At 45.1% G+C, this 19,323-nt stretch overlaps 1 protein-coding gene across 20 annotated transcripts in view; it reads left to right on the top strand.

Moving 5' to 3' along the window:
* Positions 1-19,323, top strand: part of LOC146978890 (triple functional domain protein-like) — a 106,267-nt gene that overhangs the window by 60,588 nt on the left and 26,356 nt on the right. For all 20 annotated transcript variants that reach the window (XR_015037132.1, XR_015037131.1, XR_015037127.1 and 17 more), the window contains 19 exons: positions 2,888-2,992; positions 3,251-3,447; positions 4,668-4,914; positions 5,743-5,865; positions 6,413-6,604; positions 7,916-8,047; positions 8,606-8,836; positions 9,626-9,748; positions 11,071-11,262; positions 11,909-12,078; positions 14,518-14,692; positions 15,095-15,290; positions 16,374-16,540; positions 16,676-16,795; positions 16,915-17,106; positions 17,199-17,348; positions 17,451-17,565; positions 18,059-18,174; positions 18,273-18,395. Coding sequence is in view for 12 of the 20 variants with exons in the window: in XM_085791946.1 (XP_085648072.1) it covers positions 2,888-2,992; positions 3,251-3,447; positions 4,668-4,914; positions 5,743-5,865; positions 6,413-6,604; positions 7,916-8,047; positions 8,606-8,836; positions 9,626-9,748; positions 11,071-11,262; positions 11,909-12,078; positions 14,518-14,692; positions 15,095-15,290; positions 16,374-16,540; positions 16,676-16,795; positions 16,915-17,106; positions 17,199-17,348; positions 17,451-17,565; positions 18,059-18,174; positions 18,273-18,395 (3,066 nt within the window). In the remaining 8 variants the exon portion in view is untranslated. The remainder of the gene's footprint in view (positions 1-2,887; positions 2,993-3,250; positions 3,448-4,667; positions 4,915-5,742; positions 5,866-6,412; positions 6,605-7,915; positions 8,048-8,605; positions 8,837-9,625; positions 9,749-11,070; positions 11,263-11,908; positions 12,079-14,517; positions 14,693-15,094; positions 15,291-16,373; positions 16,541-16,675; positions 16,796-16,914; positions 17,107-17,198; positions 17,349-17,450; positions 17,566-18,058; positions 18,175-18,272; positions 18,396-19,323) is intronic.

Raw genomic sequence — 19,323 nt, 5'->3', positions numbered from 1 at the left:
CAGCCAGCTGTCTCTACCACGGGAGGAATTTCATCACACTGGAACCAAAAAAAAGCACGCCACGCGGCGGGGATCACGAGGACGAGTGTTTGTGACGGCGTCAGTCAAGCGTTAGAAGGCGTTTTCACAGCTAATTTAATGAGGTATTGAGGAGAACAGGCTGATTCTTACGCTCCGGCTGTGTCATAGTTAAGAGATGGAGAGAACAAAAAAAAACTGCGCAGTAATGTGCTCACACAGAACATGTTTTTTTTCTCTGCTGAGTACAGAATCCACCATCTGATCTGATCTGATAAACACTGGTCTGATGAGGACTAGATACCAGTTCCCCACCCTCCCTGTTTGATCCATCTTTAAAGAATCTAGATCACACATAATGATAATGATAATGATCATGTCTGGGTGTGTTTGTGTGAGCGCTGCCGTTACTATGCTGCATTTCTGATACTGTCAGTTCTTTTTTTTTTTCACTGCAGCTGTGTGAGTGAACACGCTGCTGTGGAAATTGCTCTGATTGCTCACATGCCCATGCACACACAGCTCCACTGTAGTCTGATGGCACCGTATTGATTATTTGATTGGAAGAAGAATAGCCAGATGCCACGGGGCAGCCTACAATGATCACCAGCCCCCCCCCCGCCGCCTTTCCACACTGCCATCGATCGGATACATTGCATGTATGTGTGTCACTCCCTGATCTCATACATTCACCTTGTATGATGATGAAGATGAAGTCTGGATGAAAAAAAAGCGTTGATGAACTGATCCACCACGGCCAGCAGCAACATGTAGCTCTCAGCTTCCTGTTGAACGTTTATCTCTTTGTCTCTGCCTGTGCAACAAGGGTTCTCCACACACTCTGTACAAAAGAAAAACCAGAGGTGGGACATGTTTCTCTCCGTCCTCCCTCCTCCCTTTCCTGTTGAAATGAGACGGAATGAAAGGAAGCAGCGAGCCGTCGACTGAAACCTCCATTTTTTTTTGGATTTTTTGATGAGCAAAAACATTACCCAAACCATCCTCCCTCCCTCTCTCTCTCAGCACAAATCAATTGATTTGAACAACAACGGCGAACAACGTGGGTATCAGTATTTTCCCCCTGGAAAGAGCCGCGGCGCTTCTTTATTACCCAAGGACAAGAGTGCGAGCGTCTCTGCATTGTTTGGCCTACACTGAAGTGATGTAGCTCTCGTTCTGTCTCCATCCGTCTCTGGACATGTGTGTGGGGGTGTTTTGTGCGGAGGTGGCTCAGCAGAAACACAGAGGCACTGAAACCAAACAGGGAGACATTTCCTCACTGTATCTCTGATATTGATATTGTAATATGCAGTTGTTGTTGTTGTTGTTGCCGTGTGGAGAGGATTTTTTTTTTCATTTCATTAATGTGAAGGACGGGCAGGGGCAATCGAAGGGAAACTGTGCCAAGGTGATTGAGCTGTCTGAGTTTGAAAGGCACAAAAGACAACACAGCAACATTTTTTATAGTACATTACAAATAGTATAAATTTTATTTGTAATGCACTTTACATTTAGGCAATCTCAAAGTGCTACAGTACAAGCTTAATTTAAAAAGGGACACAAGTTAATACTAAAAATTTAGCCAAAGCTTTCTCTAATAAATAGGTCTTCAGGTTTCGTTTAAAAGCATCAGTGTCTGTGGGCCTCAGGTGGTCTGGGAGGGCGTTCCACAGCCTTGGAGCTGCAGAGCAGAAGCCGGTCACCCATAGTGCGGAGCTTGGTTCTCGGGGTTTTGAGGGTGTTTCCACTTTTCTGATTTTTCGCGTGGTGGGTGCGGGGGTAAGGAGTTCTTTGAGGTATTGGGGGGCATGTCCATGGATGCACTGGTGGGTGAGGAGAGAGACCTTGTACTCAATTCTGAGTGGGACAGGGAGCCAGTGGAGAGTTTTGAGGATGGGGGTGATGTGATCGTATTTGCGCACCCTCATCAGGATCCTGGCAGCGCTGTTCTGGATGTATTGCAGTCTCTGTAAGCTCCTGCCAGAGATCCCGATGAGGAGTGCGTTACAATAGTCCAGCCTGGAGGAGACAAAGGCGTGGATGACCCAACAAAGATGAAATACAGAAAAAAGAAGAGGAATTCACCGCTTTTCATCTAGCACCTGGCCTCCCTGTGATTTAAGGGCTGGTCTTAAGGGTTTAAAGCACTTCCCCTCGCCAGTGGTGGACAGTAATGGAGTAAATTTACTTGAGTACTCTACTTAAGTACATATCCAGAGGATTTGTACTTTATTTGAGTATTAGATTTCTTTGGTACTTATTACTCTTACTTGAATACATTTCCAAGATAAATATTTTTACTTTTACTCGAGTTAATTTCTAGGAAGGCTGAAAAGTACTTTCAGGTCTGCTCTTTTTTTTTTCTAAAATCCTATTGGACACAAGCTGTGTTTGTCAAAGAAGGAAACCCTAACCCCTAAAAGCAGCACATCAGTGCAGCTGCTTTCAAAGAGTTCATTCTCAGAAACAAGAGTTAAAAGGTCCTTACATTCATTTAGAAACAATTAGAGTCATTCATTGATGTGAAAAATAAGACATTTACTCTACTATTACTTTTACTTAAAGTAAATTTAAAAGCATGTACTTTTGGATACTTAAGTACCTTTAAAAGCAAGTACTTTTTTACAAGTCAATTTTGACCAGTAGTATTTGTACTCTTACTCAAGTACTGGGGTCGAGTACTCTGTCCATCTCTGCCCCTCGCTCTTAAAAGAATTGGGACACCCCTACCCTACCCTTAACCGTGAATGCGTAAATCCAAGTGGAAATGGTTAAAACGGGACGAGTCCTGATGGTTTTGAGCTCTACCAGGTGAACTCTTCCTTTGTTCCCTCTCTTTAATACTTTCCTTTCACCTTTTCTCCCCCAGACCACCATGGTGTCACTAGAGGGCCTGACGAAGGTCGTGGACCCGTCCCAGCTGACGGCGGACTTCGACGGCAGCCTGGACTACAATCACGAGGAGTGGATAGAGGTCAGACAACCGGCCCGGCCCGTCAGTCAAGGCTTTCCGCCTGATCTGTAAATCTATCCCCAAAATCCCTGCCGACATTCAGCTGTACAGGAGCCATAATCAATAAGCAGAGAGCAAGACAAGAAACTAAGTGGCTGAATTTATCAAAGGAGGGACTGATGAGAAACGATGCTACCAGTAGCTGATCATTGTTATCTGCTTTCGGATGCTGACTCAGTGGCGTTTACTCGAGCTTTCCCTGTGTTTTTTTTTGTCCAGGTTCGTGTGGCGTTCGAGGAGTTCTCCGGTCACGCCACCCAGATGCTGGCCCGACTGGAGGAGATGCAGGAAACTGTGTCGAGGAAAGATTTTCCCCAAGACCTGGAGGGAGCCAGACGGATGATAGAAGAGCACGCCACACTGAAGAAGAAAGTCATTAAAGCCCCGATAGAGGAGCTGGATACTGAGGGGCAGAGGTGAGCAGACAGCTTGAGCTTTTACTCACCGCTGAATTTATGACTGAAGATGAGTGGAGGAAAAGCCACGACTTCCGCGACCCTCTTTGCAAATGTTTTTTCTGCTACCAGGTCTAGTGGAAAGGTAGCATTTCTTTCTGTTTTAATGCTAAGCTTAAGCTTTCATGTTGCCATGTAACTCTTTGCATATTTTATGTTTGCTACTACTTTTACTACTACTATTTTTTTAAGAGTGAATTTAGATTATTATTTGGTGTTCCTTTGGTAACTGGAAATGTCAGTGTCAAGTGTTAAAGGGATAGTTCAACATTTTTGGCAAATTGGCCCATTACCATAATCCCTATATTTTTATGAGTAGGTCCGTTACCTTTAATTGTCGGTGCAAGCTATTTTTAGATTGGCGGAGCAGAGCAGCGAGCTGCTCAGAGCTACGCTACGGAGGCTCATGGGGTTTCTTGCTTTCGTTTCCCTCATCAAACTCATCAAATACACTATCCAATGTTTTCGAGGCAGATGCAGAGACTGCTTGCCAAAAAAACTGCCTTCAACGGGAATGTGCATCAGCTGTTTTGCATTATTTTACCCCAAAAACAGCTCTGTCTCATAACGTCCCATTATCATGTCATAGCGTGGTGAATGTGCAGGTCACAACTTGTCCACCAGAGCATTGTGGAGTTGTTGGATTGTGTATTTGATGAGTTTGGTGAGGGAAACCAAGAAATCCCATGAGCCTCTGTAGTGTAGCTCTGAGCAGCTCACAGCTCTGCTCCACCGTTTAAAAAATAGCTTGCACCGACAATTAAAGGTAACGAACCTACTCCTAAAACTATTAGGGATTATGGCAATGGGCCTTTTTGCCAAAATGTTGAACTATCCCTTTAAATGTGATTCAATTCAGATTTTGATGGGAGATGTACTTTTACTTCCAAAATTTTTCATTTCAGGAGGCAAAATGATGTGCAGACAGTTCATTCACATGCATATGAATGCAGCTGTCTGAAACTATAAAATATTATATTAAAGTTGATGCCCATCAGGCTGGATCCTAAACAAAACAGCAGCGTTCCATTAGAGTGAAACTCCTGTGATCTCTGTTAGTGCCGTGTCCTATTATAATAACATGTGTCTCAGGAGTAAATGTACAACTCTGCTCTTAAAGACAGCACAGACATGAGTAATGCAGCCCCAGACATGAAACCACATATTAAATCCACCTCCAGGTTGCTGCAGCGCATCCAGAGCAGCGAGTCCTTCTCCAACCGCAACGGCAGCAGCGGCAGCGGCGGCAGCAGCAGCAGCAGCGGCGGGGTCTGCAACGCCGACACCCAGGGCCTGGTGCCGCGGATCACTCAGCTGCTGGACAAGCTGCACTCCACCCGCCAGCACCTCCACCAGGCGTGGCACGTCCGCAAGCTGCAGCTGGACCAGTGCTTCCAGCTCCGGCTGTTCGAGCAGGACGCAGAGAAGGTCGGTGGAGGGACAGAGGGAGGGAGGGAGGGGAGCAGCCATGTAGTGGTAATCTATAACCACAGCTGGGGATCACTGTAGGGCAGACAACTGCCGATAGAAACAAAAACATAATTACACCCACAGAGAGGCATTGATTTATCCTCCATGTGAATTCATGTCCTTTTTTTTCCTTCTGACGATGTAACAGCGGCGTAAACTTAATTTCGCAAATAAAACAGCAGATTAAAAACTTAATGGCTTCACCCACCCTCCGCCACATCCCCCTAAGCGGAGGATAACACACGCAGCTACACCTTAGTCTGGCTGTCAAACCAGACAGCTCAGGCAGATGACAGTCACAGCGCAAAGTAGGAAGGAGACGGGAAGAAAATCCACAGATCCATGTTTGAGTGAGTAGAATAAAACAGCAGGTTGCAGCAACAAAAGAGAGAGAGAGAGAGAGAGCTGCAGTCTTGGATACACTGCAGTAGTAGGAGCTTGTTGCTAGGACACCATAGGCCACGATGTGTTCTCTAGGAGAGAGCCTGAGAGGATACTCATAACAGAGGCAGTCCGTTTCTCTGTATTCTGGACTGGAAAGATGACAAGTGAGCACACTGCAGCAGCACACAGACACAGTGGGTCTGTCCACAGGGCCGGCGCCAGCTGTTTGTTTGGTTTTTTACCTGCTCCCACAGTGATCTGTGAAAGTTAATCGTGCGCTCGTCCTGTGTGTGTGTGTGTGTGTGTGTGTGTGTGTTTTTGTTCTAACTTGTCTGGCTAACCCTCTTTTTCTTCTTCTTCTTTGTGTGTCTGTCTGTCTGTTCTGTCATCCCCCTGCTTCAGATGTTTGACTGGATCATGCACAACAAGGGTTTGTTCCTGGCAGGCTACACAGAGATCGGTAACAACCACCCCCACGCCATAGAGCTGCAAACCCAGCACAACCACTTTGCAATGAACTGCATGGTAAGACACTGACACGCGCACGCACACATGGTGGTGATGCTTTTCTATCTACTGGGACGGTCAGGTTCCTGCCCTGCATTGTATTATCATATAGTTAAAGCACTTAGTGTCAGGCTCCAGCTCTGTGTTTGGGTGTTTGGAGCTGCGTGTTAGCAGCAGCACAGCCAGGTATTAAGTAATCCTATTCTTTATCTACAGCCACTCTTACATAACCATTATGAAACCGTTGTGTTAGTGTCAGCAGATGAGAAACGATGGCGAGAGCCCAATAGCTTTCTGCATCTCCTTTTTTTCTTGAATTCACTCTCACCCTTCTCTCCTCTCCTCTCCTCTCCTCTCCTCTCCTCTCCTCTCCCCTCTCCTCTCCTCTCCTCTCCTCTCCTCTCCTCTCCTCTCCTCTCCTCTCCTCTCCTCTCCTCTCCTCTCCTCTCCTCTCCTCTCCTCTCCTCTCCTCTCCTCTCCTCTCCCCTCTCCTCTCCTCTCCTCTCCTCTCCTCTCCCTCCTCTCCCCTCTCCTCCTCCTCTCCTCTTTTCCCTCCATTGCACAGAACGTGTACGTGAACATCAACCGCATCATGTCAGTGGGGAACCGGCTGCTGGAGTCGGGTCACTACGCCTCCCAGCAGATCAAGCAGATCTCAGGTCAGCTGGAGCAGGAGTGGAAGGCCTTCGCCGCCGCGCTGGACGAGCGCAGCACGCTGCTGGAGATGTCGGCCAGCTTCCACCAGAAATGCGACCAGGTGGGTCCGACGCAGACAGACGGCCACACAGTGGATACAACTAAGGATTTTTCTGATTAATTAATTAATGGGTTGATAACACATTTTCCAGGTGAATTGTTTTATTCCTAAATTGTCAGAAAATAGTGAAACATGTCTTTAAAACAGCCTATTTTGTTTGAATAACTGTTTAAAACTCACTGATGCTCAGTTTACTAACATATAAGACAGAGAATTGCAGGAAGTATCTCACCCAATGATGCTGGGGAGGGGAAGATCTGGAGAACTTCGTTGCCCTTCCGCCCCTGCATGGATAGATGGAGCTTGGTTATATCAATTAAACAAAACTCACTCAACTCTGATATCGATTTAACTTCACGTCATGTTTCACAAGTCTTCAGTAAAACTCAGAGATGCACCTTCAGAACCTGCCGAGGTGTTGACCTCTGCTGTGCTAATGGATGCACGTGGACACACGCACGTCCTTCCCCGGGTTGTAAAATACCCATTTGGCTTCATTAAATCTGTAAAAGTCTCACATGTGCAATGCATTAACATATATTTACATAAACATATGCGCAATATAAGTAAAGCATTTGTTATCTGCTGTTTATTCCTGTCCGTGCTCATTAACCGGACCACTATGGAATGATTCATGGGCCGAAAAAGCACACAAGCAGAATCCCAATGAGGAAACATGGGTGGTACAACTTTTCCGACCTGGAACATTGCCGTCATCAAACCGGGCTTTCATGCTCGTGAGCTGAAATAGGAACAGCTTCTTTTTTTTTTTCCAGAGGTTTCACCCCAACCTTTTCTCCCCCGCACACAGACGGAGGCTCGTTTGAAAAGCTTTGTTCTACCTCTGTATCTTCTCCTATTTATCATGGGAGAGAGGTTTAAAGGACAGTAATGAGATGGAGATCACTTCAGCTTTTTGATATTTCTTCAGATCAGACTCGCAGATTGTTTTTGTTTCCCTTTCCCTCCCACAGGGGGGTACACAAAGTTCCAGGAAGTCACCACAGGCCAATAAACAGCACTTTCAGCCACAGATAATATCCTCTGAAATAGTCTTCAGAGAGCTCATATACCCACACGCAAAGACATTCCTGCATGTTTAAGCCCAGGAATAGTAGAGAAAATGCTCCTCAGGCAAATTCATGCACGCCGTATGTCTGATGAGTATGTCTGACTAACATGTGACTCCTGCGGGAGGGCACAAGGACGTATACAGCACAGCAGCACCGTCTCATGATGCGTCTCATGTGAAATGCTTAACATCTGAGGAGCAGTCTGTGTTAATGCAAGTGTGTGGTTCTTCCCCTGCAGTACATGAGTAACGTGGACTCATGGTGTAAAGCGTGCGGTGAGGTGGATTTGCCCTCCGAGCTACAAGACCTCGAGGACGCCATCCACCATCACCAAGGCCTGTACGAACACATCACTGCTGCTTATTCTGAGGTAACGTCACACTTCAATACATCCATACAAAATGTACAAAATGTACAAAATGAGTTCAGTCAGTTCATAGCTCTATGAATGTTTGTGAACAGTGCTTGGATGCACTGCAGCTGCATTTACTGATATTAAAACATCATTCCCACACAGTAACTGTGGCAACTTCTCTGGTTTTGGAAAATAAATTTTTAAAATTAAGTTTCATTTCACATTCTTTGAAAAATGCATCTTCAAATAGCATCAAGTGAAAAATAAAAGTCTTTTTTTCCCCCCTAGTCAAATTCTGCACAGTACACCTTTACTCCAAATTGGATTTAAAATAAATGGCTGTTTTTACACTGATAGTATTTACTGCACAGTGAGAGTGAGATAGAACTCCTCAGTGCCTCTCTCACCATTCCCCCTTGTGGCACTTTTGTTTATTATCTCTCTTATTGAGTTTCTTAAAGTGACATCAAAATTCACCCGTTCAGTTTGGTGGCTGTTTGTGTTTTGATCACCTCACATTAAAAAAAAACAACAACCTGTGACAAGAGTGCAATTGGTGTTTTTTAACCTCAGGTGAGCCAAGACGGCAAGGCCTTGCTGGACAAATTGCAGCGACCTTTGACCCCGGGCAGCGCCGACTCACTGACGGCATCGGCCAACTACTCAAAAGCAGTGCACCACGTCCTGGACATCATCCACGAGGTGCTGCACCACCAGAGGCAGCTGGAAAACATCTGGCAGCACCGCAAAGTGCGGCTGCACCAACGTCTGCAGCTCTGCGTCTTCCAGCAGGACGTCCAACAGGTACACACACACACACACACACACACACTGTATATGTTTATGTTTGTATGCATGCGCACATTTGCTCCAGCACGTGGTAATTCAAGGACGAAACTGTTGCCAGTGTTTTTTTTTCTCAGCATAACATTAGAGGGTCAGACAGTAATTTGAAAATAGCAGGGTAGCTTACTGGGTAGAAGGATTGTACTCTTAATAGAGGGTTTGATCCCAGCAGCAGCCATGTTTCCTATCAAAATGTCCTTGAGCAAGTTGCTGGAACCTTACGTCTGCACTCATCCTGCCTTCCTGTGGAAAGAAACACTGGAGAAACGCCTGAAATGTAAATGTCCTCTGCATAATGAAGGCCGGAAAAACAGCACAATGAAAACGCCATAATCAAATGGTTCGGATATGATAATGCAGTTGCTTTAGTGTCCCAAAAAAAAAAACAAAAAAAAAAACCGAAAGAAAGAATCCTGGGCATTCCTGAGAACGTTGCTGTGGCAACTGTTGCCATGGCGATCGAATTGGGTCATATGTCCATGCAGATGCTGATGGTGTTCGTCTCTTAGCGCTGTGAAGGACACAGAGCAGCAGGGAGAGGAGTGTGAGCAGGCGGAGAGGCATCCCATGATACCCATTTTTGTCTCAGTCAGCCCTCTCTGCTCTTTAGCTCTCCCTTGATCATCATCATCATCATCAGCTCGCCGCTCAGCTGCCACTGTCAGAGCGCCCCCTCGTGGCTGTGCTGTTTTTTTTTTTTTTTTCAACTGTCCTGTCTCTAACCTCTGTGGTCTCAACTCAACACAGGTTCTGGACTGGATAGAAAACCACGGCGAGGCCTTCCTCAGCAAACACACAGGTGTGGGGAAGTCCCTGCACCGAGCCCGAGCCCTGCAGAAGAGACATGAAGACTTTGAGGAAGTGGCGCAGGTAGAGATCACTTCCATTTCTCCCTCTATCACTCTCAAAAATACCAAGTTCGCACCAGTTTTTTTTTTTTTTTTTTTTTACAGCCGTAAGGTCTACATCTGTTTTATCAATTCAGTTAATTGTTGTGTAGCTTTATGTTTTTAGGCAGTTATATTTCAAAGTGAGACCTCGGACATTCCTCCTCTTTTAAAATGAAAAGTTGTATTGATTCCCAGTAAAAGGCAGCTTTGTTCACTTCAGTCCACACTTCAAACAGCAACTGATGGCTCGTTTAAGATATTGGTAGCCAGTAAATACGTTTTATCATGTCAACAATGTTCGATAAACGTTACTGTAAAATTGACATTGCTGACCACACTAGTTCATGGACTTTATGACTCTTCAATCTGTCACTTAACATGACGTCACATGTTGAGCTGAAGCTACACAGTCCTGTTAGAGTTAGCACTGCACCTCCTCTGTCTGGAGCTATTTGTGCCGTCAAGCTCACCTTTAGTTTTACATCGTGGTCTAAACACCATGTTTTCTGTAACTTAAACAATGTTTGGGAATTTTATTTGGCCCCAATAACAAGATGCTTACATCCAAATTTTGAGCTAAATCTACTGTGGGTATTTCCATTTTATGCAACTTGAACTGTGCACCACAACAGTTCAGATGGAAATATTTCACTCTTTACTCTGCTTTAATGTTTTAGCAATTTTAATTGTCCACACAAAACATAATAAGTGTAAATATTATACAATATGAGTGATTAAACTACTCAGCAGTATATAAAATGTAGTAGCTCAACAACAGTAACCTGGTGCTTCTGTAGTTTTTACTTTTAGCTGTGGGTTGTGTCAGTGCAGGACTTAGCTTGTAATGGAGTCGTGTTTTAATGTTGCTGTTGTGTTACACTAAAGCTTCAGCTGCAAGTAAAAACTTCCTCCAGAGCTGTATATCGGATACTTGCCCAGAATCTCACAGGAGATATTAATATCAACCTTTTGATATCCCACCTTTAATGTAACCATTTGTTTCTGCAGCATCTTTCTCTTCCTCTTTATCTCACCTTCACCCACTCTCTCTCTCTCTATTTCCTCTCAGCAGTTATCTCTGTGCTGCTCCGCTATCACCGACTCTATAAGTGTATGTGTCTTCTGCACATCCTGTTTTTCATCCTCTACTTGTTTCTGCTGCGTCTCTCCGCTCGTCGTCAAAATAGAATATATTTTTTTGTTTGCATTGCATTGTTTTCTCTGGTAAATTCATATCTGGTACTGTCTCTGCCCCCCCACTACCCCCACCCCTCACCCCGCCCGGTCCCGGTCTCGGTGTAGAACACGTACACCAATGCAGACAAGCTGCTGGAGGCGGCTGAGCAGCTGGCGCAGACGGGAGAGTGTGACCCAGAGGAGATTTACCAGGCCGCCCACCAGCTCGAAGACAGGATCCAAGACTTTGTTCGCCGCGTGGAGCAGCGCAAAGTCCTGCTGGACATGTCTGTCGCCTTCCACACACACGTCAAAGAGGTAGGCAGGCGGGCGGGATGGATGACATAATGCTGAAGTGGATGGTGGGCTGTAGCATTTTGTGTGTGGATGAGAGCTTTCACAAGAGGAAAATAATTACCCCATAAGATGGAATAATGTGATTTGTTTGGTTCAGTCACGAAGAGACGAACTGAGGACGTTTGTCTCGGTTCTTTCATAAGGGGACAGTTTCTGAATAAATTGAAGATAAAGTTTTAGCGTTGAGGGTTGGCTTGAAATTTAAACTCAGGCGTAGGATTAGGAATCGATGGAAGTCGGCGGACCATCATCATCATCAAGCAGCTTTTGTGAGTTGGAGAGAAATGGAAAATGTGTGTAACTGGTTGTTTACATGTTCTAGTGCAGCCACAGTGTGTGTTTGTGTAGTTTTGTAAGAGAACAGACAGAGCGATCCAGTCTGCTGTTACTCCCTCAGACGACACGTCCTCCAATTATTTTTAATTGAGAAAATGAGATTTCACACGCAAGCCTACCCAAATAAAATTTGGGTGACACTTCCATACAATGTTCAGAGGGGCCGGGGACACTCTGTGCTGTCAGGCGAATTAAGTTGCTGAAAAACAAATATCGGTTGTTGAGGAGTAAAGCGAGCGCTCTGCTAACCGTCCTGCCCTGTCCTGTGCAGCTGTGGACATGGCTGGAGGAGCTGCAGAAGGAGCTGCTGGACGACGTCTACGCCGAGTCGGTGGAGGCCGTCCAGGATCTGATCAAACGCTTCGGCCAGCAGCAGCAGACCACGCTGCAGGTCACCGTCAACGTCATCAAGGAGGGAGAGGACCTCATCCAGCAGCTCAGGTGAGACAGTCATACACCTTCAACCACAGCAAAGCATGAAGGAGTCAGATGAAACCCTGGCGTAAGGATACAGGACTTCTGCTTTTGATGCAGCTCCAATAGTTGCTCTTTGATGCTTTTATATAACAGTCAGCATATTCTACTTCAATGTACACAAACTGTTTTTTATTCTACCACTCCAGTTGCAGTTAAGTCTAAACCTTACAAACTGGTGAATACGGAAAATGAAAACTTGTCTTCCTCCTCTGCCAGTGATGAGAAAACTGCAGAAACTGCAGCTGTAATGCAAATCTGAAGACGGTCTTAATGCCATCTGCAAATCTAGAAACTGCCCCTAACCATCATTTATATCCTCTTAACTATTAGTTAGATAGAAGCCAGCAGCAGTGAAAGAAAACAGGATAACAGTGCACATGTTGTGTCCAACAGAAGAGCGGTAGTAACCCTCTAAACTAATTAGTGGTAAAAAAAAAAAAAAAAAAGTACTAGCTTACTCATCTTTTAGTCTTTGTGTCAGCGAGTGTTGGTTTTGAATAGAGCTCTGGCAGGACGCTTTAGACGTGCACAGATTTGGAATTAATGTGTAAACAGTGGAAGGAGCTAAATATAAGCAATAATGATCTGTCAGTGTCATTTTTTGAAATGAGATGCATGAAAACCAAAAAGAAAGCTGAGAGGACGGGAGGAGGTGTTGGAGAGGTGGATGCAGATGACCCTCATTCTCCAACTCTATTTTTATACGGAGGATGTTCCAATCGCTCCTCTTCCTCTCTCTTCATCCACCCCCTCCCCTTTTTTTTATTTCTCTCTTTCTTTTTCTTTCTGTTTTCCTCTTTCTCTCCATCCCTCTCTCTCTCTGTCTCTCTGTCTCTCTCTCTCTCTCTCTCTCTCTCTCTCTCTCTCTCTCTCTCTCTCTCTCTCTCTCTCTCTCTCTCTCTCTCTCTCTCTCTGGTGTATTGGCTCCACTGTGAATTCTACTGCTTTTATAAGCATGTGTCTAATTGTGTGACAGTCTCCCCAGGAGGCAACTGTAACTCTACACACCTTTTGCTTGTGTGTGTGTGTGTGTGTGTGTGTGTGTGTGTGTGTGTGTGTGTGTGTGTGTGCGCACACGTGCGTTCACGAATGTGAATTTGAGTGTGGGAGTGCATCTGTCACGCCGATTAATCAACCTGGAGCCAATCAGAATCTGTCTGACCTTCGCTGTCTTTGCCCGCTCGTATTGGGCCTCCCGCAGGCTAACAAGTGTCTGTGTGTGTTCGGTGTTCATGCATCACGCAGGTGTGTGTCCGTCAGGCTGATGACTCAGAAACCGATCGACCTCTTTGACTTTTGTCCCTGGAGACTCTGTGGTCCATGTCGTGTGCACCATGATCCATGTAGACCATCCTCTGTTAGTACCACCAGTGTGATGTGTTGTACTCAGTTTTTAGCAGCTTGATGATCAGTGTCTCTGGAAATCTTTTTAGTGTGACTGGATCTGACTGTTTATTTTTTATCTTTTTATTTATTAAATGACCCATCATAATGGGGAAAATACCTTCTAATATCTGGAACAGGGTTGAATAGAACACTGAAATCCATTCAGTAAAAGTGAAGTGTCTTTACAAGATTTAGAGATAAATACTATAATCATTATAGTATTATGAAAGAAATGTGGTCTAACAGGAGATTTTTTGCACATAGTATTTTAGGAGCTGCTCCAAGTTATTATTGTGAAGTTGAAATAAAAACAGTTCTAAATATAGACTTATCTTTCAAACCATGTGACCCTGTTTCCGGCAAGTCTTCTACTGACATGTTATTTAAAAATAAAAAAAAGAGATGCCAAGAGTTCTGGTTTAACACTGTTTTATAAACTACCAACTCTGTAGCAGTGGAGGGAAAGGTTTAAAGATTTAAAGATATACATTTGATGAATAATATTAGAGTTAAACCTGTGGAATAGTTAAATTAAAAAGGATTTTAATTTCAGGCTATTTGTGTCAACTTGTTTTGAGGCGAGTTATGAATGAATCTATTGTGTCTGTACTGAAGTACTGTACTGTATATCTGTGTTTCTATTGAAGTGTAAAAGCAGAATAGTGAACTAGGAGGAAACCAAAATAGAATTGACCAGAAACCAGATTTAAAAAGGTTTTCAGAGAAATCATTTCATTTTTAGTTGTGAAATACAAATTCTAAATGTGGTATTAGTCTGATTTTCTCCAAGGATAAATTAGCTCCATCTAATCTCAATCAGCCTCTCGTCTCTGATCTGCTGGTTTTGCTATATTACAGCTAAGTAAGCTTCTGCAGCCTGAGCTTTGCAGCACTTTGAAGAGCAGCTTTCCAACTCCACTTGGCATCAAGCCCGACAGTATCTTTATGGCTGTTTTTATTTAAGTGCACCACTCTGCCTCTCGCAGCTTATTTCTTAATTGTGCCTTTCTGTTCCAGGGACTCGGCCATCTCCAGCAACAAGACGCCCCACAACAGCTCCATCAACCACATCGAGAGCGTACTGCAGCAGCTGGACGAGGCCCAGGCCCAGATGGAGGAACTCTTCCAGGAGAGGAAGATCAAACTGGAGCTCTTCCTGCAGCTCCGCATCTTCGAGAGGGATGCCATTGATGTGAGTCCACTTGGGATCTTTTTTTTTTTTTTTTAGTGCACCTGTGTCAAGAGTGTGACTGAAGACATTTTGTGCAAACATGAATTTACATTATCCTTGTGGGAGGTGCAAGGTCAGAAAACAGAATGTGCAGAAATGATAATAATCCATTCAGACTCTATGTTTTGGTATATGATATCATTGTGTTGTGTCTACTGGTATCATGTGTTACCATAAATGCAAAAATTATTGATGATGACCATGCAAAACTGCCATTTAGTGCTGCATTATCAGTGTGTGACAACCACAACCAGCAGCTTGATGACTTTTCACTGACAATCGGTATTATTTGAAACTGAAAAAATAAATTCCATCTTCTCACATATTGATATTCAAAGTGTGTGTGATTTGCCCTTTCACCAGATCATCTCCGACCTGGAGTCATGGAACGAGGAGCTGACGGGGCAGATGAATGATTTTGACACGGAGGACCTGACGCTGGCCGAGCAGCGGCTGCAGCACCACGCCGACAAGGCCCTGACCATGAACAACCTCACCTTCGACGTCATCCACCAGGGACAGGAGCTGCTGCAGTACGTCAACGAAGTCCAGGCCTCTGGTGAGTCCACAGCCCTCACTCTGTATGACACCACCCAGGGGGAAACCATGATGTCTCAAATTGGCCCATTGCCATAATCCCAATAGTAGGTTCATTACCTTTAATTGTCGGTGCAAGCTGTTTTAAGATCTGCGGGGCAGAGGCGCGAGCTGCTCAGCTGTCAGCTGTCCCCTGTCCCTCAAAACTCATCAAATGCACAATCCAACGACTCCAAAACGCTCTTGTCGACAAGTTGTGACCTGCACATTCAGCGCACTATGAAATAATAATGTAACATTACAAGACAGAGCTGTTTTCGAGGAAAATGCATAGCCGGAACTACATTCCAGACACGGCTGCTAGACGGAATGATTTCAAAAAATGCAAGTATTTCCGAGTATTTACTTCATGTGTCGTAATGTTGCATAATTATACGTTATTATTTCATAGTGTGCTGTATGCAAGACAAGCAACAAATGCGCATTCACCACAAGAGCGTTTTGGAGTTGTTGGATTGTGTATTTGATGAGTTTGATGAGGGAAATGCGAAAGTACCACATGCCTCCGTTGCGTTAGCTGAGCAGCTCATGTCTCTGCCCCGCTGATCTAAAAACAGCTTGCACCGACTATTAAACCTCAAGTGTGGCAAGTGAGGGATGAAGTGGCAAAGTGAAGAGATGTTTGACTGTCAGCTGCTCGCCACGTCAGTCGTCAGTCTTCATCCAGCCGAGGATTAAAACAGGATACAGCTCCTGTTCACTGCTGCTGCACAGATCCCTGTGTTGGCTACATTAGTTTAATATTGATACGGTGTGGGCGTCGGGGTCGGAGCCGGTCAGTGTTTGTGATGAGAGGCGCCCACTCACCAACCATAATAACTCACCTGTGATCTCACATGCTAATAGGTGCTCTGTGAAAGAGCACAAGACATGGTTACATCACGTCACGTGTATCGAAGCACACTGATGATATTATTCACAGAGGAGTTATTAGGACGGATAAAAGCATTTCAAGTTCATTTAGAAGATGTATTACAGCTAATTAGCTAGACCTGCTGTGTGTATCCATCCAGAGCTAACGTGTGTGTGTGTGTCTTCGCTCCAGGTGTGGAGCTGCTGTGTGACCGGGACGTCGACATGGCGACGAGAGTTCAGGACCTGCTGGAGTTCCTCCATGAAAAACAGCAAGAGCTGGACGTGGCTGCCGAGCAGCACCGCAGGCATCTGGAGCAGTGTGTCCAGCTGAGACACCTGCAGGCTGAAGTCAAACAGGTAGCGCCCCCTGCAGGCCAGGGTGCTGCAACTGCAGAATACAAGGATGATTTTTAAAAAAAGAAGGAAAAAACAGCAGGCTGCGATTAAAGTCTCAGGTCGGCCACATGATCCCACCTTCCATTGTTTTTCCAGGTTCTGGGTTGGATCCGTAACGGCGAGTCGATGCTGAACGCTGGTCTCATAACAGCCAGCTCCCTGCAGGAAGCCGAGCAGTTGCAGAGAGAACATGAACAGTTTCAACACGCCATCGAGGTCAAGTTTCTCCCTCGCTTACATTTACATTTACAGTGCTGTGTGTTTTTTAGATTTTATTTTATCAATGCTCATCATGTTTGGTAATTCCAAATCCTCCACCTCTTCCTCCTCTGCAGAAAACCCACCAGAGTGCCCTGCAGGTCCAGCAGAAGGCCGAGGCTCTGCTCCAGGCCAACCACTACGACATGGACCTGATCAGAGACTGCGCCGAGAGCGTGGCCTCCCACTGGCAGCAGCTCATGCTGAAGATGGAGGACAGGCTGAAGCTGGTCAACGCCTCTGTGGCCTTTTACAAAACATCCGAACAGGTAGGAGACGGCGCTCTACTCCACAAAAAAAACCAAGAACAAAGCGTGGCGCGTTCCTCGGACGGCTGACTAGAGTGTGTTTGTGCGCTCAGGTGTGCAGCGTGTTGGAGAGCCTGGAGCAGGAGTACAAGAGAGAGGAGGACTGGTGCGGAGGAGCCGACAAACTGGGACCCAACTGTGAAACGGACCACGTCACTCCCATGATCAGTAAACACCTGGAGCAGAAGGAGGCTTTCCTCAAGGTAACACACACACACACACACACACACACACACACACATACATTCAGCATCAAAGTGAAGATGCATGTCTGATCTGAGTGTGTGTTGATGTTTGTCGATCAGGCGTGCACCTTGGCCAGAAGAAACGCCGACGTCTTTCTCAAGTACATGCACAGAAACAGCGTGAACATGCCCGGGATGCTGAGTCATGTCAAAGCACCGGAGCAGCAGGTTAAAAGTGAGTATCAGAAAACACAGATAAATTATTGAAAAAAACAACAAGCTTTGATAATCCTTCAGGACAAACCAACCTGAAGGTTGACAGTTCAGGTGAAGGAATTGTATCTATTTTCATAAGGATGGTGTTGAAGAAGGAGTACTGAATTTTATCTAACTAGTCAGTGGGGGAACATCTACTGTAACAGAGTTTGCATCCATAAGTAATACAATGACAGAAGTCTGAGTATGATTCATTAATAAGGTTTCAGACACTTTCTGCAATAAATCATCTAACAATAAAAATCTTGGAGTCTGTTTTAGATATTAGATGTGAAATATATTGGTGCATATGATACTAAAATGGGGCAAGACATTTTTGATAATTTATAAAATCAGCAATTCTCAATAGAATATTTAAGTAACTTAACTCTTTTGTCTCTTAATGAGTCACAGTGAGTGTAACTTTGGTGAATGACTGAACTGTGGTTGTTTTCTGTCTCCCTCTCGTTCAGACATCCTCAACGAGCTGCTGCAGAGAGAAAACCGCGTGCTTCACTTTTGGACCATGAGGAAACGACGGCTGGACCAGTGTCAGCAGTATGTGGTATTTGAACGCAGCGCCAAACAGGTGAAAAGAAAAAAAACCAAAAAAAAAACAGGTCTGGGTTCAAAACAAGAGTTCAGTTATGTAACAGGGCGGCGTCGGTATCTTTCATGTGTGTTCAGGCGCTGGAGTGGATCCACGACACCGGGGAGTTTTACCTGTCCACACACACCTCCACCGGCTCCAGCATCCACCACACACAGGAGCTGCTGAAGGAGCATGAGGACTTCCACATCACAGCCAAGGTAGCGCGCACACACAAAATGATGTTGATGTGCAGGGTGCGATTTGCCGGGGGGGATGGTGGGGATTTTCCCCCCCTCTGTTTTCGATGTCCCCCCCTCTGGTCATTTATTATTATACGTGGGGAAACGTGTTGTCCCCCCCTCTGGTCAGGCAGAGCCTACTTTAGATCAAGTCTACATCATTTGAACCGTGAGCCTTCTCATCCGGGTCTGTTCTATATATATGCTTAATGTTTGGGTGCAACAAAGTCACTGTTAACAAAATCAACATCTAATCTGTCCCTTCAAAATAAAGTTAGTGACATGTCTGTTTGGAGCAGCTGCTGACAGATGCGCAGCGGACAGTGATAGTTTCCTCATCACTAAACCTGAGCCACCATCAGATCCTTCCTTGGGACAAAGTCTCTTGGACATATATTGTATATTCTGTGTTTTTCTTCTCTTTAACCGTCTCATTTCAGTTTTTGCCGGTTGGTCATCTGGTGCACCGCTGTTTCTCTCGCGCTCACTCACTCATACTCACTCTCAATGAGCATATAAATGTTATAAAACAAAATAAAAAGGAAAAAACACAGATGCGCAAATTGAAATGACCTGTAGTCTATTCAATGACCACAGCTGATCACAGCTTGTCGTGCCACACCTGTTACGTCTCTATGAACACAACTACAGACTTTTTTTTTCATTTATTTGCTCAAACTTGGAGCCAGACCGGTCCACTAGAGACCAGAGTCTGGTTGAGAACGGTAGTTGTCAGGTGCGGAGGTATGGTGCGGCGCGGGTGGGGGGGGGTGACTATAGGAACCCCCCCCCCGCGCAAACTATCCCCCCCCTCTGTTTTTTTCACAAATCGCACCCTGTTGATGTGTAACTATTATTGATTCAATTTTGGACTATTGACAATTATTGAGTAACCCAAAATACACCA

The sequence above is a fragment of the Trachurus japonicus genome, chromosome 11 (genome assembly GCF_045865225.1).
Source record: "Trachurus japonicus isolate A0001 chromosome 11, Traja_1.0".
In the NCBI taxonomy this organism is placed as follows: domain Eukaryota; kingdom Metazoa; phylum Chordata; class Actinopteri; order Carangiformes; family Carangidae; genus Trachurus; species Trachurus japonicus.
Note: the sequence above shows the minus strand (reverse complement) of the source record. Positions and strands in the feature narration are given on the sequence as shown.